Source organism: Phacochoerus africanus, chromosome 15 (assembly GCF_016906955.1).
Source record: "Phacochoerus africanus isolate WHEZ1 chromosome 15, ROS_Pafr_v1, whole genome shotgun sequence".
In the NCBI taxonomy this organism is placed as follows: domain Eukaryota; kingdom Metazoa; phylum Chordata; class Mammalia; order Artiodactyla; family Suidae; genus Phacochoerus; species Phacochoerus africanus.
Window position 1 is genome coordinate 59,389,460 of NC_062558.1, and position 19,955 is coordinate 59,409,414.

At 42.2% G+C, this 19,955-nt stretch overlaps 1 protein-coding gene across 3 annotated transcripts in view; it reads right to left on the reverse strand.

Moving 5' to 3' along the window:
- DISC1 (DISC1 scaffold protein) overlaps window positions 1–19,955 on the reverse strand; it is a 357,609-nt gene that overhangs the window by 32,838 nt on the left and 304,816 nt on the right. The window contains exon 11 of one of the 3 annotated variants that reach the window (XM_047761227.1): window positions 9,380–9,841. The exons of the other annotated variants lie outside the window; for them this stretch is intronic. Within the exon in view, the coding sequence (XP_047617183.1) occupies window positions 9,787–9,841 (55 nt within the window). The 3' untranslated portion in view covers window positions 9,380–9,786. Of the gene's footprint in view, window positions 1–9,379; window positions 9,842–19,955 lie in introns of those variants that run through there. 3 annotated transcript variants of the gene reach the window in all.

The following is a 19,955-nucleotide window of genomic DNA, read 5'->3' on the forward strand; positions in this document are numbered from 1 at the left end:
TTATCAGAAGCTTGCTATCTTATTGATCTTTTCCAAGAATTAACTTGTTTTGTGAATCTTTGTCATTGATTTTTGTTCTCTATTTTCTTGATTTCTTAATTTTATTTGTATATTCTTTTCCCACTTCTTTTTTTGGTTTTCTTTCTTTTATATTCTTCTCTATTTTAATTTTCTAGAAAATGTATGTAAATCTCTAAATTTTCATCTGAGTACTACGTTTATGTTTTTAGTATAAAATGGTTAAATTTTTAAATTATTAAATATTTTAAATATACAGAATATGGAAAGTACTTCAATACACACTTGAAAAATCTACCATCAAACTTATTGATTTTTCATACTTTCCTGTCATTGAATCTAATTCATTTCCAGAATTTGTAACATTATTGTTTTACAATATAGTGCTTTTTACACATAGTGTTTTCATTGTCTTTCCTTGTGATTACCTCATTAACTCAAGGGCTATTTAGCAGTAGTTTTTCAATTTCTGGATAGAACTGCTCAGCTCCCTTTTTGTTAGATTAATATCTAATTTTATTAAATAGCTGAAAATATGTAATAGGGAAGAACAACTCTGACTCCATATTAGATCTGTTTTTTTTTCCTTTAACTTTAACCTCTGTCCTCAATCACTTGTGCTTGGTCATCCCGACTCTGCATCTTTTGCAAAAGGATGCTGCCTATAGCCTGAAATATACAGGATAACCTATTCTTAAAGATATGACATACACAAGTATTACATTTTTAGACAAAAAGTTGCAGAATCAAGAGAATAACATCTATTTTGTTGGTTTACAGGACCATCGTGACCTAACCCAAATGGACAGCTACAAGAACAAAGGATTTCTGCACCAAGAAGTTTGCAACAACTAACCCCACCCCCCTCTTTTGTATAAGAGGAGCCTGAAGTCTGACTGAGGAGAAATGGTTTCTTTTTACTTTTTATTTATTTATTTTTTTGGTCTTTTTGCCCTTTCTAGGGCTGCACCCATGGCATATGTAGGTTTCCAGGCGAGGGGTCCAATCGGAGTTGTAGCCACCTGCCTACGTCACAGCCACAGCAACGCAGGATCCGAGCCACATCTGCAAACTACATCCAGCAACACTGGATCCTTAACCCACGAGCAAGGCCTGGGACTGAACCCGCAACCCCATGGTTCCTAGTCAGATTCGTTAACTACCGCACCACGACGGGAACTCCGAGAAATGGTTCTTTGAGACACTAGTCTGCCACCTTCCCAGTCTTCTGGCTTTCTGAATAAAATTGTTATTCCTTGCCCCAACAACTCGTCTCCTGATTTATTGGCCTGTTGTGTGGTGAGCAGAATGAAATTGGACTTGGTGACAATATACTTTAGAAAATGTAGACCTTCTCTGTCACCTGGCAGTACTTGATTGCGCTTTATAAATGTTCTATATGTTCCAAGAGTGAGTGCTCTGTTCATTGACTCTAAAGTATTATTATTTAATTTTTTCATATTTGTGTAGGATTTTGTTTGTTTGTTTGTCTGTTTTATCTACCACTTTCTGAGATCCAGCTACCATTTTTTTATGGCGGTATAATTGAGTGCACCCTTCAATAGCTTGGCTGGCAGAGCAGAGGACTCTAGACCCAGCATGGGTGAAGTGTACTTGATACACATGATATTGGTTTCAGGTGTTCAGCATAATGATTCCATATTTGTATATTTAGGGAAATGATCACCACAATGAGTCTAGTTAACATCCGTCATCACACTTAGTTACAGGATTTGTTTTTCTTATGAGAACTTTTAAGATCTACTTTCTTAGCAACTTTTCAAACCTACAATGCAGTGTATTTAACTACGGTCACCATGCTGTACATTATATTCCCTGGACTTATTTATTTTACTACTAGAGGTTTGTAGTCTTTGGCTCCTTTTACCCACCTCACCCACCCTCCTCCCCACACCAACTTCAATTCTTGATTTATCTATCTCCTCCTGAAGTTCTATGGGTTGTTTTAGGTCTTTCAGATTCTGGTGTTAGATGCATATGTTCCAATCATTAAATTTTCTATTGCTCCTCTTCAGTATATAATGATCTTCTTCGTTGATAGGATATTTTAGCTTTAAAATCTGTTTTGTCTGATATTATCATTGTTGCACCAACATTCTTTTAATTCAGTTTTTTCTGGTTTATATTTAACTACCCTTTATTTTTAACCTTTCTTACATATATTTTGCCAAAAAGTGAATGCAATACAAAACATTTGGCTGAATTTTATGAAATCTTATTCTGGAATTTTATCTTTGGGATTAGTGGCTGTGTTCAGAATGACTGTAATTACTGTTTAGTTGTTGCTATTTTTATGATTGGTTACAGATAAGATTTTTTAATTTTTTAAAATTTTATGTCTTTCTTTTTTCCTTCCTTCCCTTTTTATTAATGCACATAAAATTGTAAGAAAGAACACAGAGAGTTCCGTGTATCCTCTACCCAATTTCCCACAATGGAAACATTTTGAAAAATATAGTATAACATCACAACTAGGTAACTGGCATTGATACAATCCACTGATCTTATTCAGAAGTCCTCTTGTGGGTGTAGGCATGGGTATATGTGTGTCTATAGTTCTATATAATTTTCTCCCTTGTATAGGTTCACGTATCTACCACCCCAATCAAAATACAGAACGATACAGAGCAATCCCATCACAAGCATCCCTATGTCCTGTGTTACAACCATACCACTACTTCCCACCTTGATCCCCATCCCTCGTCTCTGGAAACCATTAAATCTGTTCTCCATTTCTAAAATCTTATCATTTCTAAGATTTAATGTTGATGGTATTGTAAAGTATGTATCTTTGGGGACTGGTTTTTTTTTTGTTGTTGTTGTTGTTTTTTCATTCAACATAGTTCCCTGGAGATTCACATACCAATAGTTTATTCTTTCCTCTTGCTGAGTTGTGTTCCATGCTCTGTCTGGACCACAGTTTACTTAACCACTCATCCACTGGAAGACACCTGTGATGTTCCCAGTTTGGGAATGTTATGAATAAGGCTGCTATGAACATCAATGCTCAGGTTTTTTCATAGAATTAAATTTTCATTTGTTGTCTGAAGGATTGCCACTAGATCGCGGTTTCGGGGTAGGGAATGGGCTTACCTAAGCTCAGCAAACTTTCGCTTCCCTCCCATTCTATCCACATCCCACATCCAAAGTGACATAATTGTATGTTTTGAAGCTACATTTTAGTTCCAGATTTTTACTAAGACACATCTTTTATTTGTAAGTTCTCTATTTCCTCAGCAGTAAAATTTACTTTTTTTTTTTCATGTATTTTGTCACATAACCCACTGTCCTCCTGAACTTATTTTTCACCTGGCTGAAATATTTCCTTCAAGAATGCACCAAAGATGGGGAGTTCCCATTGTGGTGCAGTGGAAACAAATCTAACTAGGAACCACAAGGTTGCAGGTTCGATCCCTGGCCTTGCTCAGTGGGTTGAGGATCTGGCGTTGCCGTGAGCTGTGGTGTAGGTTGCAGAGTCGCTGTGGATCGGTTCTGAGTTGCTGTGGCTGTGGCATAGGCTGACAGCTATAGCTCCAATTGGACACCTAGCATGGAAACCTCCATATGCCGCAAGTTCGGCCCTAAAAAGCCAAAAAAAAAAAAAAAAAAAGAAAGAAAAGAAAAAAGCAAAAAAACAAACAAACAAAAAGAATGCTCCAAAGATATATGTTCTAAATCCTTTAAGGACTTACAGGTGTGAGAACATCTTTATTTCACACTCAAACACTAAATAATGGTTTGGCTTAATATCCTGCCTTCTTGCCTTCTATGTTGTTATTGAAAAGTCTGCGATCAATCTAATTCTTATCCTTTTCTAGAGGATCTGCCCTTAGAAATTTCTTTTTATCTTTGTTATATATAAATTTTAATTGGAATCTGCTGAGCCCCCCACCTTTTTCTACTCTGTTAGTTATTAAGCCCGTCAGTTAAAGAAAGGTCTTACATCTTTTCCTTTTTCCTGGGCAATTTTCAGTCATTAGTCTCTCAAATATTTCCTCTCTCCTCTATTAATTGTTTTCTTCTGGGTTTCTTTTTATATGAACATTGATCAAATAACTCTATTCTGTGTATTCTTAACGTGTCTCTTCTTTTTTTCCTTCTCTCTGTCTAGTTCTCATGCCCTTAGAGTTTTCTGAATGATTGTCTGGCTCACTAATTAGTTCTCTACCTGAATACATTTGGCTGTTCAACGTATTTAATGAGACTTTAAATTTTTTTTTCTTTGGCTGAACCCAGGGCATGTGAAAGTTCCCAGACCAGGGACTGAATCTGCACCACAGCAGTGACCCACACCACAGCAGTGACCCCAACCACAGCAGTAAGAACGCTGAGTCCTTAATCTACTACACCACCAGGAAACTCCTTTAACAATATTAATACTTGGAGTTCCTGTCATGGCACAGCAGAAACAAATCTGACTAGGAACCATGAGGTTGTGGGTTCAATCCCTGGCCTCGCTCTGTGGGTTAAGGCTCTGTCTTTGCCATGAGCTGTGATGTAGGTCACAGACTCGGCTCAGATCTGATGTTCCTGTGACTGTGGTGTAGGATAGCAGCTGTAGCTCCAATTGGACCCCTAGCCTGGGAACCTTCTTATGCCGGAGGTGCGGCCCTGAAAAACAAACAAACAAAAAACAAAAACAAAAACAAAAAACAAAAAGCTTATAGTCTTCATTCTCTGAATTTCCATTTGGATTTCTTTATGGCGTCTTGTACTTCCCATCTCCAGTAGCCTCCCTTATCTTTGGGAAATATTTGCTACATTTGTTGCGTATCTTGTGTCTAATTACTTCATCAGATAAGAGTTCTTCCATTGTTGTTGTTCCTTTATAGCCTTTGCCCTTCCAAGAAGTCCCATATATTTTCCATATGCGTTCATATTTCCTGAGGCAGATGGACCACTTTGGCTGGCGACGGGTCTCTGTAGAAAGGGGAAATGCCAAGGTTGTGCCTGACCTAATGGGGTAGGTGGCAGGAGGGTGGGGTTTCTGTCTCAGGGAAAAGAACCCCCGATGGAATCCTCTGTATGTGTGTGCTTGCAGAAATACACAGACTCCCATGGCTATAATTACCTGCCCCTAATGCAGAAGGGAAAACTGGAGGAATACTCAAGGTCCAAGCCATCTGTTTGTTAACCTCCTATGGCAGCTCCTCTGAGGCTGGCTTTCTAGTCCTATCTCCCCTGATTCATTGGCCAGCAGGTGCTTTTCTATTTCCAGAAGCAACACATGGGGCAGCGGGCCTTCCCAGGCAAAGTGGGAGAAGGAAAACCTGAAAACCTCTCCTCCACTTAATCATCTATTTCTTCCCCACGAGGAGACCAAATCACCTTCAGTTACCTGGAGGGTTCTTGGTTATTTTTTATTATTACCTTGACAGATGCATCAGCATCTCTGTGGCATCTAATGATGTGTGCAGGGCTGGATTCAAGGGAAAGAGCCAGTAACCCACCTCTCCTAACCTTCCTAAGGGAGAACAGTGTGCTGATTCGGTAAATAGTTTTCCACATTCCAGTGACTTGAAAACTGTAACTTCGTTTTCTGTGTGACAAAATATAGTAGGCTTTGAGTGGAAGAGGGTCTTATCCTGAAATACCTCTTGGGAGGCAAATGCCAAAGTCTGGAAACCAGTTTTAGGGACACATAGTGAATGGTGAGTAGATCATGTAAGTGGGAAATTGCAGCGCTTCATACGGCTCACATAATAATTTCATGAAGCTTTAGATTTGTTTTAAAATGTCTTCTTATTGCATCCATTTGTAATAAAGAGAGCAGTGGATAAATGCAGAGTCTTGGCGATGTTTTGCTACAGCTGTCCAGGAGAATAATTAGGGCATCAGTAATAACCCCTTCAATGAATGACTTACAGCAATTTGAACCACGTCAGATCTTTGGTGATGTTTTCACAATCAATAATGAGGCAATTTGAAGATAACCATGTTAGTGTTTGGGGGAAAGTTCTTCGAGAGAGAATTGAGATTTATCATTTCTGTGATTCTTCCCACTTGGAAGTAAAATGAGGTCCGAGAGACTTCATCTGACGGTGGCTTGAATCCTCAGGGAACTGAGGCGTGAATGTTATTTTCTAAGAATGATATTAAGAAAGGAGGTAGGCAGGAAGCTTGGAGGCAAGCTTCTATCCATCACAGAATTTTGGAAATACTAGATTCGAACACATACACCTATAATTTCAGCTCCTCTTACCAAATTCTTCCCTGACTTATTAGTATTTTCACTTAAGGAGTATTAGCATTTTACCCCATTCTTTAGAAACTTTGAAAATAACCAGGTCTTTTTTTTTACATACCTGTGATGGAGTAAACTATCAAACCAACATGCAAATGCCCAATGATACTAAGCTTTCAACTGCAAACTGCTTAAACACTACTAGTCCTTACGTTTCTAAAATCTTTTCATTCCTTGAGCAACAAAGATTTAATCTTTTTTTAAAAAAAAATTGTTTTTCTTAGAAATATTTAAATTTTACTACTTTGCAGTTTCCATTGTGGCTCAGCGGTAACAAACCCTACTAGTGAATGCCAGTTTGAGCCCTGGCCTTCTGGATTAAGGATCTGGAGTTGCCATGAGCTGTGGTGTAGGTTGCAGACGTGGCTCAGATTGTGCACTGCTGTGGCTGTGGTGTAGGCCAGCATCTAAAACTCTGATTCCACCCCTAGCCTGGGAACCTTCACATGCCGTGAGTGTGGCTCTAAAAAGAGAAAAAAAAAAAAAAAAGTCAATCTATTCACCAAGACCCATCTCAAGTATCATGTTGGTAAAGAACTCTTCCCCAATCCCCATAGCATGCATAGTTACCTTTCTCTGAACCCCTACGGCATTTGGTAGTACTCTTGAGACAAGTATTATTCTGCCATGATGTCTGGGCTCTGTGTACATGTACCTCCTTCTACTGCAGGTATTTAATGAGGTTTGAGAATCATTCATACTCATTTTTTTAATCCTATGAATCCTATGGTCCTGCAAAGGTATTAACCATGATAAGGACTCAAAAAGTATTTAATTAATTAAATGAACTTTCAAGGAAGTTACATTTAAAGGACTCCTTCCATTTAAAGCAAAGAAAACAATTACATTAAAAAATATCCATCCTAATATGACCCAAGAAATGAAAAAAAAAATCCATCCTAATAAAGATTAATAGAGGAAAAGCTTTCCTGATAAGTGATCCCAGTGGGCTGGCCACATTAAAAATTAAAATCCCAGGGTAAATCTCAATATGTCACTTGACTTTGCCAGTGCTTCATTGTTTTCTAAGCTGTTCAGTGACTACACAGAAATTTTAAGTCGTTTGACTACAATTTTGAATTGGGGGAGACACAAAAATTTGAAAGCCAAAAAGGAAAAAAATGATAACTCTGAATACATATAAATTTCAACTTCTATGTGGCAAAAACACCGTAATTGAAAATCAAAATGCAAATGACCCATTAGGAAAAAATATTAGGCAAAAAATGGCATATACAAGAGTCAAATTCCTTAACCTTCAAGAGTTCTGAAAATCAATAAGATGGAAAGCAAACATCCCAGGAGAAAATAGGAAGATGCAGAACAACAAATACCATTTGTCAATAAATATATAAAAAGGTAATGAGCCACATGCAAGGTAAAGATGTGCAAAGAAATCAGCCCACTTTTTTAGCAAAGTCATTCGGCAGTGCTTGCCAAGATTAAAAAGCACATGGTCTCTGAACTAGCCACTCCACCTCAAAACGCATACCCTCTAGATATATTCAGACAAGAAAAAAGAGCTGGGTGGGGGGGACAGTCATTACATCCTGAAAAACAACTGGAAACAACCAAAGGGAGAAAAGGAATCAACCAAAGTTATTGTTACATACCATGCAATCATTCACAACAGAAGGCTTTGTCTCTCAAAATGGAAAGATTTCCAAGAAAAATTAAGTGAAAATCAGTCAAGCACAGAAAAAACAGTATTCCATTAAGCTCTCATTTGAATTTTTAAAAATAACAAAAGAGCAGGCATATATGTCCATAGATGCCCATGCAGGAGTGAAATATTTCTGGAAGGATGTACTTGAAACTGTTTCCTCATGGTTGGGGGAGGGATAGGGGCTTTTCTTTATATTTTACCCTCCTCTGCTGTATTTCTTCCTTTTTTTCATTTAAATAAACCATATGCATCCTTTACTTTTATAATTGGAAGGGAATTTAAATTCTTTTGGAATGTGTCCACTTCTTTTCCTTTGGCCATTTTGCCAACACGTGCACTGTCTTACCTTTGGGTGCTAAGCGGAGTCCCCGTCATGGCATGTGGGGACATGTTTGATCAGTGCAAGCTGGCAGTCGTGGAAAGGGCTTCCCAATCAGAGCTCTTCATAAGCAGGAGAGCCACGCCGAGTCCTGGGAGCCAGGGGATAAATGGAAACACATGCCCACACCGAGGGCAGCCAAAGAATTTTAAAGGGAAACAGGAGCAAGACGGGGAAGAGAGAGCACGACTCGTAAATCGCCTCCAGGTTATCTCCTGGGTATGTTCCAGTAGCTCAAAAGAAAAGGGGCCAGACCCAGCCCTGTAGGTAAAATCTCTTATTCTTCCTGCCTCTCAGAACAGGCACCTTTCCAAAGAACGCTCAGGAGTGGGATGGAAAGAGGACCCGCCAAAGAGCTCCTAGACGAGCGTTTGATGGGACAAATGTTCAGAGAGTCCAGGAGGCAGAGTTTCCATGCAGCTCCGTAGACACGTGCATCTGGCCGTATGGAAAAGAAAACAGAGAAAAAGTCCCCAAACTGTGGGAATTTTTTTTTCAATTTATTTCAATTTTTATTTTATATTGATTTACAATGTTGTGTTAGTTTCAGGTATACAGCAAAGTGATTCAGTTATGCATATACATATATCCATTCTTTTTCCATATAGGTTATTACAGAATACTGAATAGAGTTCCCTATGTGATACAGCAGGTCCTTGTTGATTATCTATTTTATATATAATAGTGTGTATCTGTCAATCCAAAATTCACAATTTATTCCCCACACACACACCTTTCCCCTTTGGTAACCATGAGGTTTTCTTTTTTTTTTTTTGCTTTTTAGGGCCACACCACAGCATATAGAACCCAGGCTAGGGGTCGAATCCCGGCCTACCCCACAGCCACAGCAACACAGGATCCAAGTCTGCAACCTACACCACAGCTCATAGCAACATCAGATCCCCAACCCACTGAGCAAGGTCAGGGATCGAACCCGAGTCCTCATGTGTACTAGTTGGATTCATTTCCGTTGCACCATGACGGGAACTCCCATGACTTTGTTTACAAAGTCTGTGCATCTGTTTCTGTCTTGTCAATAGGTTCAACTGTATCATTTTTTAAGATTCTGCATATAAGTGATATCATATGATATTTGGACATACCACCCTGAACATGCTCGATCCCATCCCAAACCGTTCCTATCAAGAACAGTGACAGCTAACTGGGAATGAGCGGTGCTGTGATGCACCAGGTACCAGCCTGGGGATGCTGCCAGCTCAGTGTGAGAACCTCAGGGATACAGCGGGGCTAGAGCTAGGGAAGCCGTCAGCCCACCTCGTCATCATGAACGCCCTGGGTGGGCTTTCCCTGATATCAGTATCCTCTGTCCACAAACTGTAGGAGGTGTAACAGGAGCTCCAAACGGACAATAATCCCAGCTCCGGGGACAGCAAACGGCCCACTTGCAAGGGATGCAGCATCTGAATCTAACCTTAAAAAAGGAGTCTAGCTCACCAGCTACAGCCTCATCAGGTGGCCATGGACTGAGCCCCAGGAAGAGTGGTTTCCAGTCCTGAAAACAAAAGACGGGATCAATATCTACCTCCAGCAAAAGAAGCTCAAAGGATACTTCTTCACAAATGAGAGGCACAGGAGTGAGAAGGAAAGGTAGAGGGAGACCCCTGCGTGTCTGATGGCAGGGGCACAGGGTGAGGTATGGAGAGGAACGGGACCACAGTATTAGGAGCACTTGGCACACACCACGCACATCCGTATCCCTCCTCACCTGCCTGTCTCTTACTCAGCCCAGTTTGCTGCAGTGTGAACCTGGCCCCTGGGAGGACAGTGGTGCTGTGGAGGCAGGGAGGGAAGGGCGCCGTGAGCCTCCCCAGTGGGAAGGAGACACTGTCATGCCACCTGTGTCTTTGCTCTCCTTTGTCCATCTTCCAACAAAAAGCGCCTACAACTCTTAGCATTAAAAAAGCAAACAATCCAATCACAAAATGGGCAGAAGGCTTGAATAGACATTTCTTCAAGGAAGACAAATAATTCCAAGAGTTACCATAGTAGCTCAGAGGTTAATGAACCCAACTAGTACCCACGAGGATGAGAGTTCGATCCCTGGCCTCACTCGGTGGGTTAAGGATGTGGTGTGGCCACGAGCTGTGGTGTAGATCACAGACATGGCTCGAATCCTGCATTGCTATGGCTGTGTAGGCTGGCAGCTACAACACCGATTCAACCCCTAGCCTGGGAACTTCCATATGCCGCAAGTGCAGCCCTAAAAGTCCAAAAAAAAAAAAAGCCAGCTCAAAACACCCTTTCTCTTTGAGGCTCTTGCTCACTCCTCTGGGGAGTCAGTGCTCCCTCCTTGGGCAGCACTGCAGTATCTTGCTGACAGGAAAGAAAAGAAAAAGGGATTGATGTGCTTCTGAATCGCTTGGAGATCTTGTTTCAATGAGGTCCTGTTTCATAAGCCAGGGTGGGCCTGAGACTCTGTATTCTAACCACATCCAGATGATGCCGATGTTGCTGGTTCAAAGTCCAGACCTGAGTAGCAGGGCCATGCTTTGGGGCCTTACCTGGTATAAACAACAGCCTCCAGATAGCCAGGCCGCCTGCACTGGAGGATTCAGCAAGACTCAGACTGATCTGGATTTTAGCACTTGTGACAAGAAACATCGACCCAGGACAAGCTGAGATATTACTGGCACTTTCGAAGATCCCTTTGGAGTTCAGAACCAGCTCATCATGGCTATGGAAGAAGACCCAGAAGATCCCTTTGGAGTTCAGAACCAGCTCATCATGGCTATGGAAGACCCAGGAGGACCGCCTTCCATCACAGCTGAAAAGATAACTTGGAGGCCCCGTGTCTAGGTCCTTCTTGTTGGTTCAGAAGGAAATCCAGCCAAGAAGGGGTTTTTCCTCATCCTGGCTTTCATCTACCACCTCTGGGAAACTGACAAGAAAAACAAGTATGATCAAATGAACTTACTTTGTTTATAGAGAATTCGCGTGCCTATGAAAGATCAGGTTAAATCTTCCCAGGCCAAAGGAAGCCTGAGTGGTTGCTGGCAGCAAGTTCCACCAGGAAACACTGTCAGAACAGAGCAAGTCTTAGCCCTCCCAGCCGGGCTGGGCTTTCAGCCACCAGAAGGACACTGTGGCTGAGCCACACCGAGGCCCCGTCCTGAGAGAGGAAGTCTGTCGGGGCAGGTAGAAAGCCGAGCATCTGACAGCTCAAGTGTACATCGGCAGCTCTGCCCCCAGTACACAAAGTATCATAAAAGTGGAAATCCAAATTGAAGTCTAAAAATAGCGCAATGAAATTATTTCCTTCCCTCACTCCGCCAGAGAGCAAAGCGTCTGACATCAATATCCGCAGGGCACAAGTGACTTCTTCTCCGCGTTGACGCGGCAAGAACGATTACACAACTGCCCTTTCTCACCAGCAGACCTGCCCTCCCAGAAGATTAGGAAGGGAAAGCAATTACGCTGTTGCTGAAAACCAATCATAGATATTTGATTACAATTATTAATGGGGAAAGAAAGAGACAGACCGCTGAGCGGCAACCACTCACTCGGTGGCTCTGCATCAGATTCCGAGAGGGGGACTAAGGTTTTGTTTTCTTTTCATCTCTCAGTCAGCCATTTGAATGTGACACCAAACTTTAAGCATGGCCTGTCATATCCTTATCAATATTCAATGCCACTGCACTGTGGTCACATTATCTCCCCTGGATTCCCAAGTGACAGGCTCCTTGCTGGGGAGGGAGGGATTGTTTTCCCCTTTGCCTCTAAATGGGAGGCAGATGTAGCAGGGAGCTGACTTGTCAGGTGCAGGGAATTCACCGATTTTCAAGACATCAGAGAGACATTTGGTGGCAAATATTTACTTCTCTGTTTCTGTCCTACTGATATTGAACGTACATTATGTAATCGGGAGGGTGCCGGATTTACAGTTTCTAGGAACAAAGGGATGTTAAGGCTCATCCTAAACAAACAAACAAACAAACAAAACCAAGGCTGTCAATCTCTTCAGCCCCTGGTGAAAAGAGTACTGCAGCATGAAGTACATTTGTCACAAAAGAACAGAAGGGATGGTGAGGGGTGGAGGCAGAAGAGAGGGCGCAATTTCTCTTTGTATGACACCCTGAAGCCCTGTTTCTCTGCACCTCCACCCTATCCATTGAGTTTCCGATTATTGTCTGCCTTGAGGGCCACATAAACATGGCAGCCTCATCCAGAAGGGGCCAGGAGCAGCTCGAGATGCCCCGAGGGAAGGCTGGGAACGGGAGGGCTGAATTAGGATGCTGGGCAAGAAGATGGGTGTATATACCACCCTCGCTGTGCCTGGTGGGGTTCTGGGCACTTTTCACACATTATCCCCACCCCCCCACCCCCCCCCCCGCTCCACTCCCCGTATGGTTATGATTTCACCTCGAGGTGATTGCTATTACGATGATGTTCTCAGCTGTACAGATCGGGACTGGGACTTAAGCTTCTGGTGTTTGCTCAGGGTTACCTAGCTAGCTAACTGCTGGAGCTGAGCCCAAGTCCCACCCGGGTGACCAAGCCCATGACCTGTTGGCACCAGATTTCCACTCACTTTATGAGAAATATTTATCCTTCTCCACCTGAGAAACTCAATTGCCTATTCTATACTGAAACCAAACCCTGCATTCAGGAACCCATGTGACTGGTCTCAAATACAATGCATAAGACCCACAAAGCCACCCTTACCTGGGAATCTTTGTGGTAGATCTTGGTCGTTTTTGTGCAAATAAAGGACCATTTCTCTTGAGATGACAGAAATAATGGTAGTTGTAAATAATGGTAGTTGAAATGACAAAACAGGTACTCATTATTATGTGCAAAACTGAACATTTCCCTAGACTGCCTGTCACAAAAACAAAGGTTTCAATGGAAAACTATTTCAAGATTCTATATACATGCACATGCATACACACATGCCCACAGATGTCATGAAACACTCTGTATCTAATCCTTATTTTTCTTCCCCAGACTCCAATAGTCATCCTTTTTTAATAATAATAGTAATAATTATTATAACAGTAATAATTACCATTATATTATAGCAGTGATAATTATTATATTATTATAAATAATAATATTGTCGATATTAATAATGCCCAAAGACCTTCACTGGAGCCTGTGCCATTATTGGCAAGAACGGGCTTTATGTATCTCGTTTTATCTGCATGGTGGCTCTGTGAGAAAGGTACTATTATATTTATTTTTGCAAACAAGAAAACCGAAACTTAGAGAAATGAAATAATTTTCCCAAGGTTGCAAAGCTAGAACGTATAGAGCAGGCCAGGATCAGATCATCTGACCAGAAACCCTTATCCCTGGCCCTGTGTCATCCCTCTCCCACAGGTCCCCATCAGTCCAGGTCCTTGCCACCACTGGCCCTGAACCAACAATGCCGTCCTCTCTCCCACTGTCCTGGCCAGCTCTCCTTCCTGCTCCAGTGCCACCTCTTCTTGCCAATTTCCCTTGACCTCCTCCACGGGCAGAACTAGTTGGCACCATCACCTCGCCTTAGACCTGAAGAAGCAGCCGTGTCTCAGCCATGAGACAGCAAGGCTGGGGGTCCACACTTCTGTCTTTCCTGCCTACCCAGCCCGGGGTCTGATGCTCCATAGATGCTGCACATACAGCTGCCCTCAACCCCCCGACCCTGCCCGCTCGGCCCATGTTTCTGGCCCTCCCCACCCACAAGTGATGAGAAACACTTGCCCAAGATCTCCCAGGTGACATCTCAGAACACAAATTTTGAACTTTCCCCCTTTGCTCTGTTTTTTGTTCAGCGAAAGGAGCCCCCCCCCCCCACCCCCATCCTTCACACCTCGCTCAAAATGTTATTTTCTAGTATTTTAATCACTTTGGCCACCCAGTTTCTTCATCTACTCCACATGTTCTATTCTAATGTACATTTCCCAGTACATCCGTACCTCACTTTAAAAGCAGCTAAAATGTCAGCATGTATAAAATATACAAACTGGGGAGTTCCCTGGTGGTCTAGTGGTTAGGATTTGGTGCTTTCACCACTGTGGCCTAGGTTCAGTCCCTGGTCTGAGAACTGAGATCCCATATTGAGCTGCTGCACACTGCGGCCAAGTAAGCAAATTAATTAAATATGTATAAAATAGAGGTGGCTAGTTTCTCATCACAAAAAGTTTGACTCCAAATTTCTTTTAAGCATTTATCTTTCCTGAGAGGTTTATCTGTCTGTGGGAAGATCGGCAATGACCTGAGAGAGTCTGTCAGGCAGATCTGGAGTCAGGCTGCCCAACTTTGAGTCCTAGACCACCCCTTGCTACCATGGGTCGAGCATGTGGGCAAGTACCTTAACCTCTCTGTGCCTCGGTTACCTCATCTGTAAAGTGGGGATAATGATGGCATCTGTCCCACTGGATTATGAAGATAAAATGGGTTAAACTATGGAAAGCACTAAGAAAACATCAGGACATGATGGGTACCACTGCCAATACTTGTACTGTCCCCACCACCATCACCAGCACTACCAGGCCCTGCAGGATCAGGGCCCTGACTACCTCAACAGGGTAGTTATGAGTTCATTGCCTCTTAAATTTATCCTTCACTGCCAACTTTGCAGAAATTTAGCCGGGCCCTTTACATTTTTTTTCCTTTGCCAGTAGAGGGGGCTGGAGAGACCTTCTAAGAGGCAGGAGTTCCCTTCCTGGCTGGTGTCCCTAAGAGGATGCTTCCTTAGACCCTGGTCCCTGTGCCCAGCTCCTGAAGCCCGTGTGGAGTCCCAGTTCCCAGGTCCTGCAGCAGGGATGGTTTCCCAGTGCTCAGTTTCTGGGCTTCGGCAGGGCCAGGCTTCTTCAAGCAAAGCTTCCCCAGCATCCGGTGCCTGCTGTGTGGGCAGCTTGACCAGCACAAGCCTCCCAGTGGGCATACAGCTGCTCCAGCATCTGGATATCAGCAGCATCCACAAGCCAATGGCTCCCTAAAAAGCCCCTCAAGCACTTTGTTAGTCACCTGCCCCTGGTGAGACCACTCTGGAGTATGGTCTTCTTTGGCACCCTGGGAGGGGCGTCCCAGGAAGTTCCAGAGGCAGGGTCTCCAGCAGGATTTGCTGGTGTGGTACCGCTCCAGATCACTGACATCATGGGCTCTCTAAGAGGGGTGCATCTCAGCCTAGGGGCGGCAGTTTCCATCTTCGCCCTCCGGACCATGGCTAAGTTCTCTTCACTTCTTACTGGTGGACCCCTCCCTACTCCAATCCTGTGTTATAATGAGAAATTTTCTGTACTATACGATCCCTGTTCAAATTACATGCTTGGGTCATGTCTCCTGATTAGAACGTGATGGTTAAGACTCTCTGCCCTCATCTTCTTGCCCTGGTTAGAAGCTGTCTGGTACCTTCAGCCTTCTTTGTGTTTCAAACACTCCAAGTCTAGTCTCAGCTTAAGATATTTTTTCGTTTTTCAGAATGTCCTGAAGTGCCACCAAGCCTTCCCACAGCTGGCTCCTTGGCTATTACTCTCTGAGTCACTTTCCAGTGTTTCTAACCTGCAGGAGTCCTGCCCAGCCCTACAACCTCAATCACCATCTAGCACGTGGCCCTTTTCACTTTCTGCATAGCATTTATCACTGCATGAATTATCTTATTCTTCCCTCTGCCTCCCTTCCTAATTAAATGCCAGTCTGGTGACAGTGAAGACTTTGTCTGTATTGTTTATTCCTGGAGCTCCTGGGAATGGTTGTCAGACATAAGAGAACTTGATAGACAGTTGTATAAAAAAGGTGAAAAGAAGAAGGGGAAAAAAAGGAAGAAACTAGTTCCCTCTTGTAAGGCCCCTGATTTAATCAATTACTTCTATTACCCATTCTTCCAATCCCTGATGCCTCAAATCCTGGAAGCACCATGGTCTGTTATGTCCCACACTCAGTCACTAAGACCCACAGATTTTTTTCCTTTAAATTTGTCCTTACTTTTACTCTCTCTTCTCCAATAGTTTCATCCTTCTCCACACATCAGTCCCAACTCTATGAACTCATGACTTTATTATCTTTTTTTTTTTTTTTTTTATGGCCGCACCTGCAGCATGTGCAAGTTCCCAGGCTAGGGGCTGAATTGGAGCTGTAGCTGCTGGCCTATGCCACAGCCACAGAAAGGCCAGATCCTTAACCCACTGGGTGAGACCAGGGATCAAACCCACATCCTCACGAACACTAGTTGGGTTCTTAACCCACTGAGTTACAATGGGAACTCCATGACTTTATTACATTAATAGCCTCCATACTGGATTCTCTAATCCCAACTTCCTTCTCCTTTTGAATCTATTCTGAATAGTGTGGCCAAGCAATTTTTCTAAAACACTGCTTTCCACTGAGCCTTTCCCCTCTTTTGTTTTTTTGGGTTTTTTTGGGGGGGGGTCCACACCCACAACATGCAGAAATTCCCAGGCCTGGCATCAAACCTGTGCCACATCAGCGATGCCAGATCCTTCACTGGCTGAGCCACCAGGGAACTCCCCTTCCCTTCTTATTTACAGACCAGTTGGTAGTGTTTGATGCAGCCTAAACATATCTGTCTCACTTCTGGGCCCTCCTATGTTGGCTCCATGCTGCCTAAGCCATCAAAGTGCAAAAACCCTCCATCTATTCACATTGGTCCTCCCGAGCCCCATGAATGAGCCTGGTCATTCCCCTTCCAAACCACTCACAGGAGTCTCTCCCTTCTGAGATTTCTGTAGGGGCAGCTCTCACTCTCTTCCCTACAAAGGCCTCACAGGTAGCCACAGGGTCTCTGATAAGTTCTCTCTCACCTCCTATGCTTAAAAAAAAAGTCTGCAATTTTTAAATATAAACGTGCATTGTCTTTTCCTCATCTGATCCAAAGAAATGCATAGGCTCCATAGTTCTCCGTGGCTTCAGGTAAGGTAAGGAACAAGTGGTGGGGAATGACGACTGAGAAAAAATGGATAGCCTCCTGGTTGAGAATCAACATGAGTTCTAGGACCCAGAGATCCCACCTTGGGGCCATCTCAGACCCTGTTCCCCCAGGATGCTCTAAAACAGTCTATCCGACCCAAATCACCGAAAATCCACTATGACACATTTTACATGTACTTTGTGTGAAAATTTCTCTTTGGAAAAAAAAATCAGAAATGAGAATTTTTCGCAAAGCTTTTTGTTTTGTTGAAAGGTCCTCCTCCTGTCTACTGTCATCCCTTGTATGTTTCATATTTTCCTTCTTTTGAAATTGCTAAGAAGAAAGACTTTTTGGGAGAAGAGCTCTGTCTTTCCTCACAATTCCAACCCTGGAAACAAAGACCTGAGGAAATGATGTCAATCCCATCAGTTCAAAGTTTCAAGGCTCTTGAGCAAAGAGAAATTACTTTTTAAATTTGCCATATAACAAAAAAGTTAGGAAACAACAACATGCCTTTCAGTGAAATATGGTTAAGCAAATTGTAGTATGTGTACTTATTGGAATGTTAATTACTATTAAAATTGTGACTGTCACAGAGTAACATAAGAGAAATATTTTTTGACAAACCACCTGGTTTAAAAAAAAAAAAGGAGTTCCCATCGTGGCTTAGTGGTTGACAAACCCGACTAGTATCCATGAGGACTCGGATTCCATCCCTGGCCTTGCTCAGTGGGTTAAGGACCCGGCGTTGCCATGAGCTGTGGTGTAGGTTGCAGACATAGCTCGGATCCTGGGTTGCTGTGGCTCTGGCTTAGGCTGGCGGCTACAGCTCCGATTCGACCCCTAGCCTGGGAACCTCCATATGCAGCAGGTGCCGCTCTGAAAACACAAAAGACAAAAAAAAAACAACAAAAAAAAGAGCATTGTGGAATTCCCCAGTGGATCTAGTCCTAAAGACTCAGTGCATTCAACACTGTGGGCCAGGTTCAATCCCTCACCAGGGACTGAGATTCCACATCAAGCTGCTGCATGCTATGGCCAAAAAAAAAAGTAAGAAAGAAAAAAATGCAGAATTTCCAAAATGAGTATATACAATTACTTATACCTGTTGTGAGTCCTGGGGTGGTATACTCTAAGTATGAGGAGGAAAATATAAATATCAGCACAGACTGGGTGAGCCCAGAGCTCTGCAGAACTGAAATCCAAAGAGGATTCTGGCTCCCAGCTCTTTAGGACTTGACTCCTTTATGATTAAACTGGACTACTGGGCTCAGCCTACAGAGATGCCGAACAGAATGTGGGTTCTATTTCCTATCCTTAGGAAGTGTTCCTTTTAAAAGTCAAGTTTGCAGCTACAGAGCAGTGTGTATAGTGGTACAGCACCTTTCATTTAGGGGAGGATTATGAATAGATGGGGCTCCATTACTGAAAAGCAGTGGAAGGATAAACCAAAACTGAATTAAAATGGTTTATTGGGAGTTGTCTGGTGGCCTTCTAGTGAAGGATCTGACACTGTTGTGGCTCAGGTATCCACTGTGGCACTGCTTCAATCCCTCACCCAGGAGCATCTACATGCCACAGTCAGGGCCAAAAAAAGTTAAATAAAAAAATAGAAAAGAAAATGGTTTCTTTAGGGGAACATTAGGAAAAAACTGAAGAAAGAGAAAGACAGCCATACTTCTCTGACTGTACCTTGTTCGGTTCCTTTAACTTTGAACCATTAAGTTTGTGTTATATTTTTTTTAAAAGCAGCAATCACTAAAAAAAAAAAAAAAAAAAGTAAGATAAAATAAAAGCCATTAGCCTACTGTGCATTGAGCTAGCTATGCACTAAGTTGATTGTTGAACTACACCAAGGGAACTAATTAAAGTGACTTTAAAACTCTGTAATTTAACTGTACATCCCCAGTGGCATATATCCTAAGAAAAAAAGAACTACAAGGAAGTCTTAGGTTGTTTTCAGTTATTACATTACTAATAATAATGTCAGCATTATTATTCTGAAACCATATATAAAATGGATATAGCAAATATATATACTAGGAATACTACATATATGTAGTAAAATATACTTTATAATGTTACTTCAAATATTACTTCATAATGGAGATAGATAAATAGATAAATAAGTCTTTTAATGATATTAGGAATGAAATTTTTCAACAGAAAAGAAATACAAGTATAAAATAAAAGAAGTAAAGCCATATATAATCCTAAATTTGAAATGGAAATAACGATATGAGTCTCTGATAGAATTTCTTTGTCTAAAAAAATATCCTAGCTCTGTCAACTGAAAAGGCCAGGAAGTAATGACCAATCCAGTGCCTATGAGCACCCCCAGAGCCCAGACTATGGTCTCTAAGTATCATTTCCTACTAAAAGTAATAAGAACTCCTTGCTGAAAATGCTGATTCCAGTTCCGGGCCAGGAAATGTACAGGATGAGCCCGAAACATCTTGTTACCTCGGCAAACAAGGAAGCTGCTAGGTTGATGTTAAAAGATTCAGGAGTCTATAGAAAAGGGCCCTCAGCCCAGTCGAAGATGGAAACATTTGAAAAAGAATAATTTCTGCAAAGAAGTGAAACATAACAAATACGTTAAAAACCCATGAGTTCATAATAATAGACACACACGTCTGTGCACACACACATACTTTTTTGGTTCACCATTAGAGGATGCTAGAAAACCCATGATCATTATAAAACTGATGTGTTAAGAGAAAGGATCAGGCATTTATTTATTCTATAAACTGTA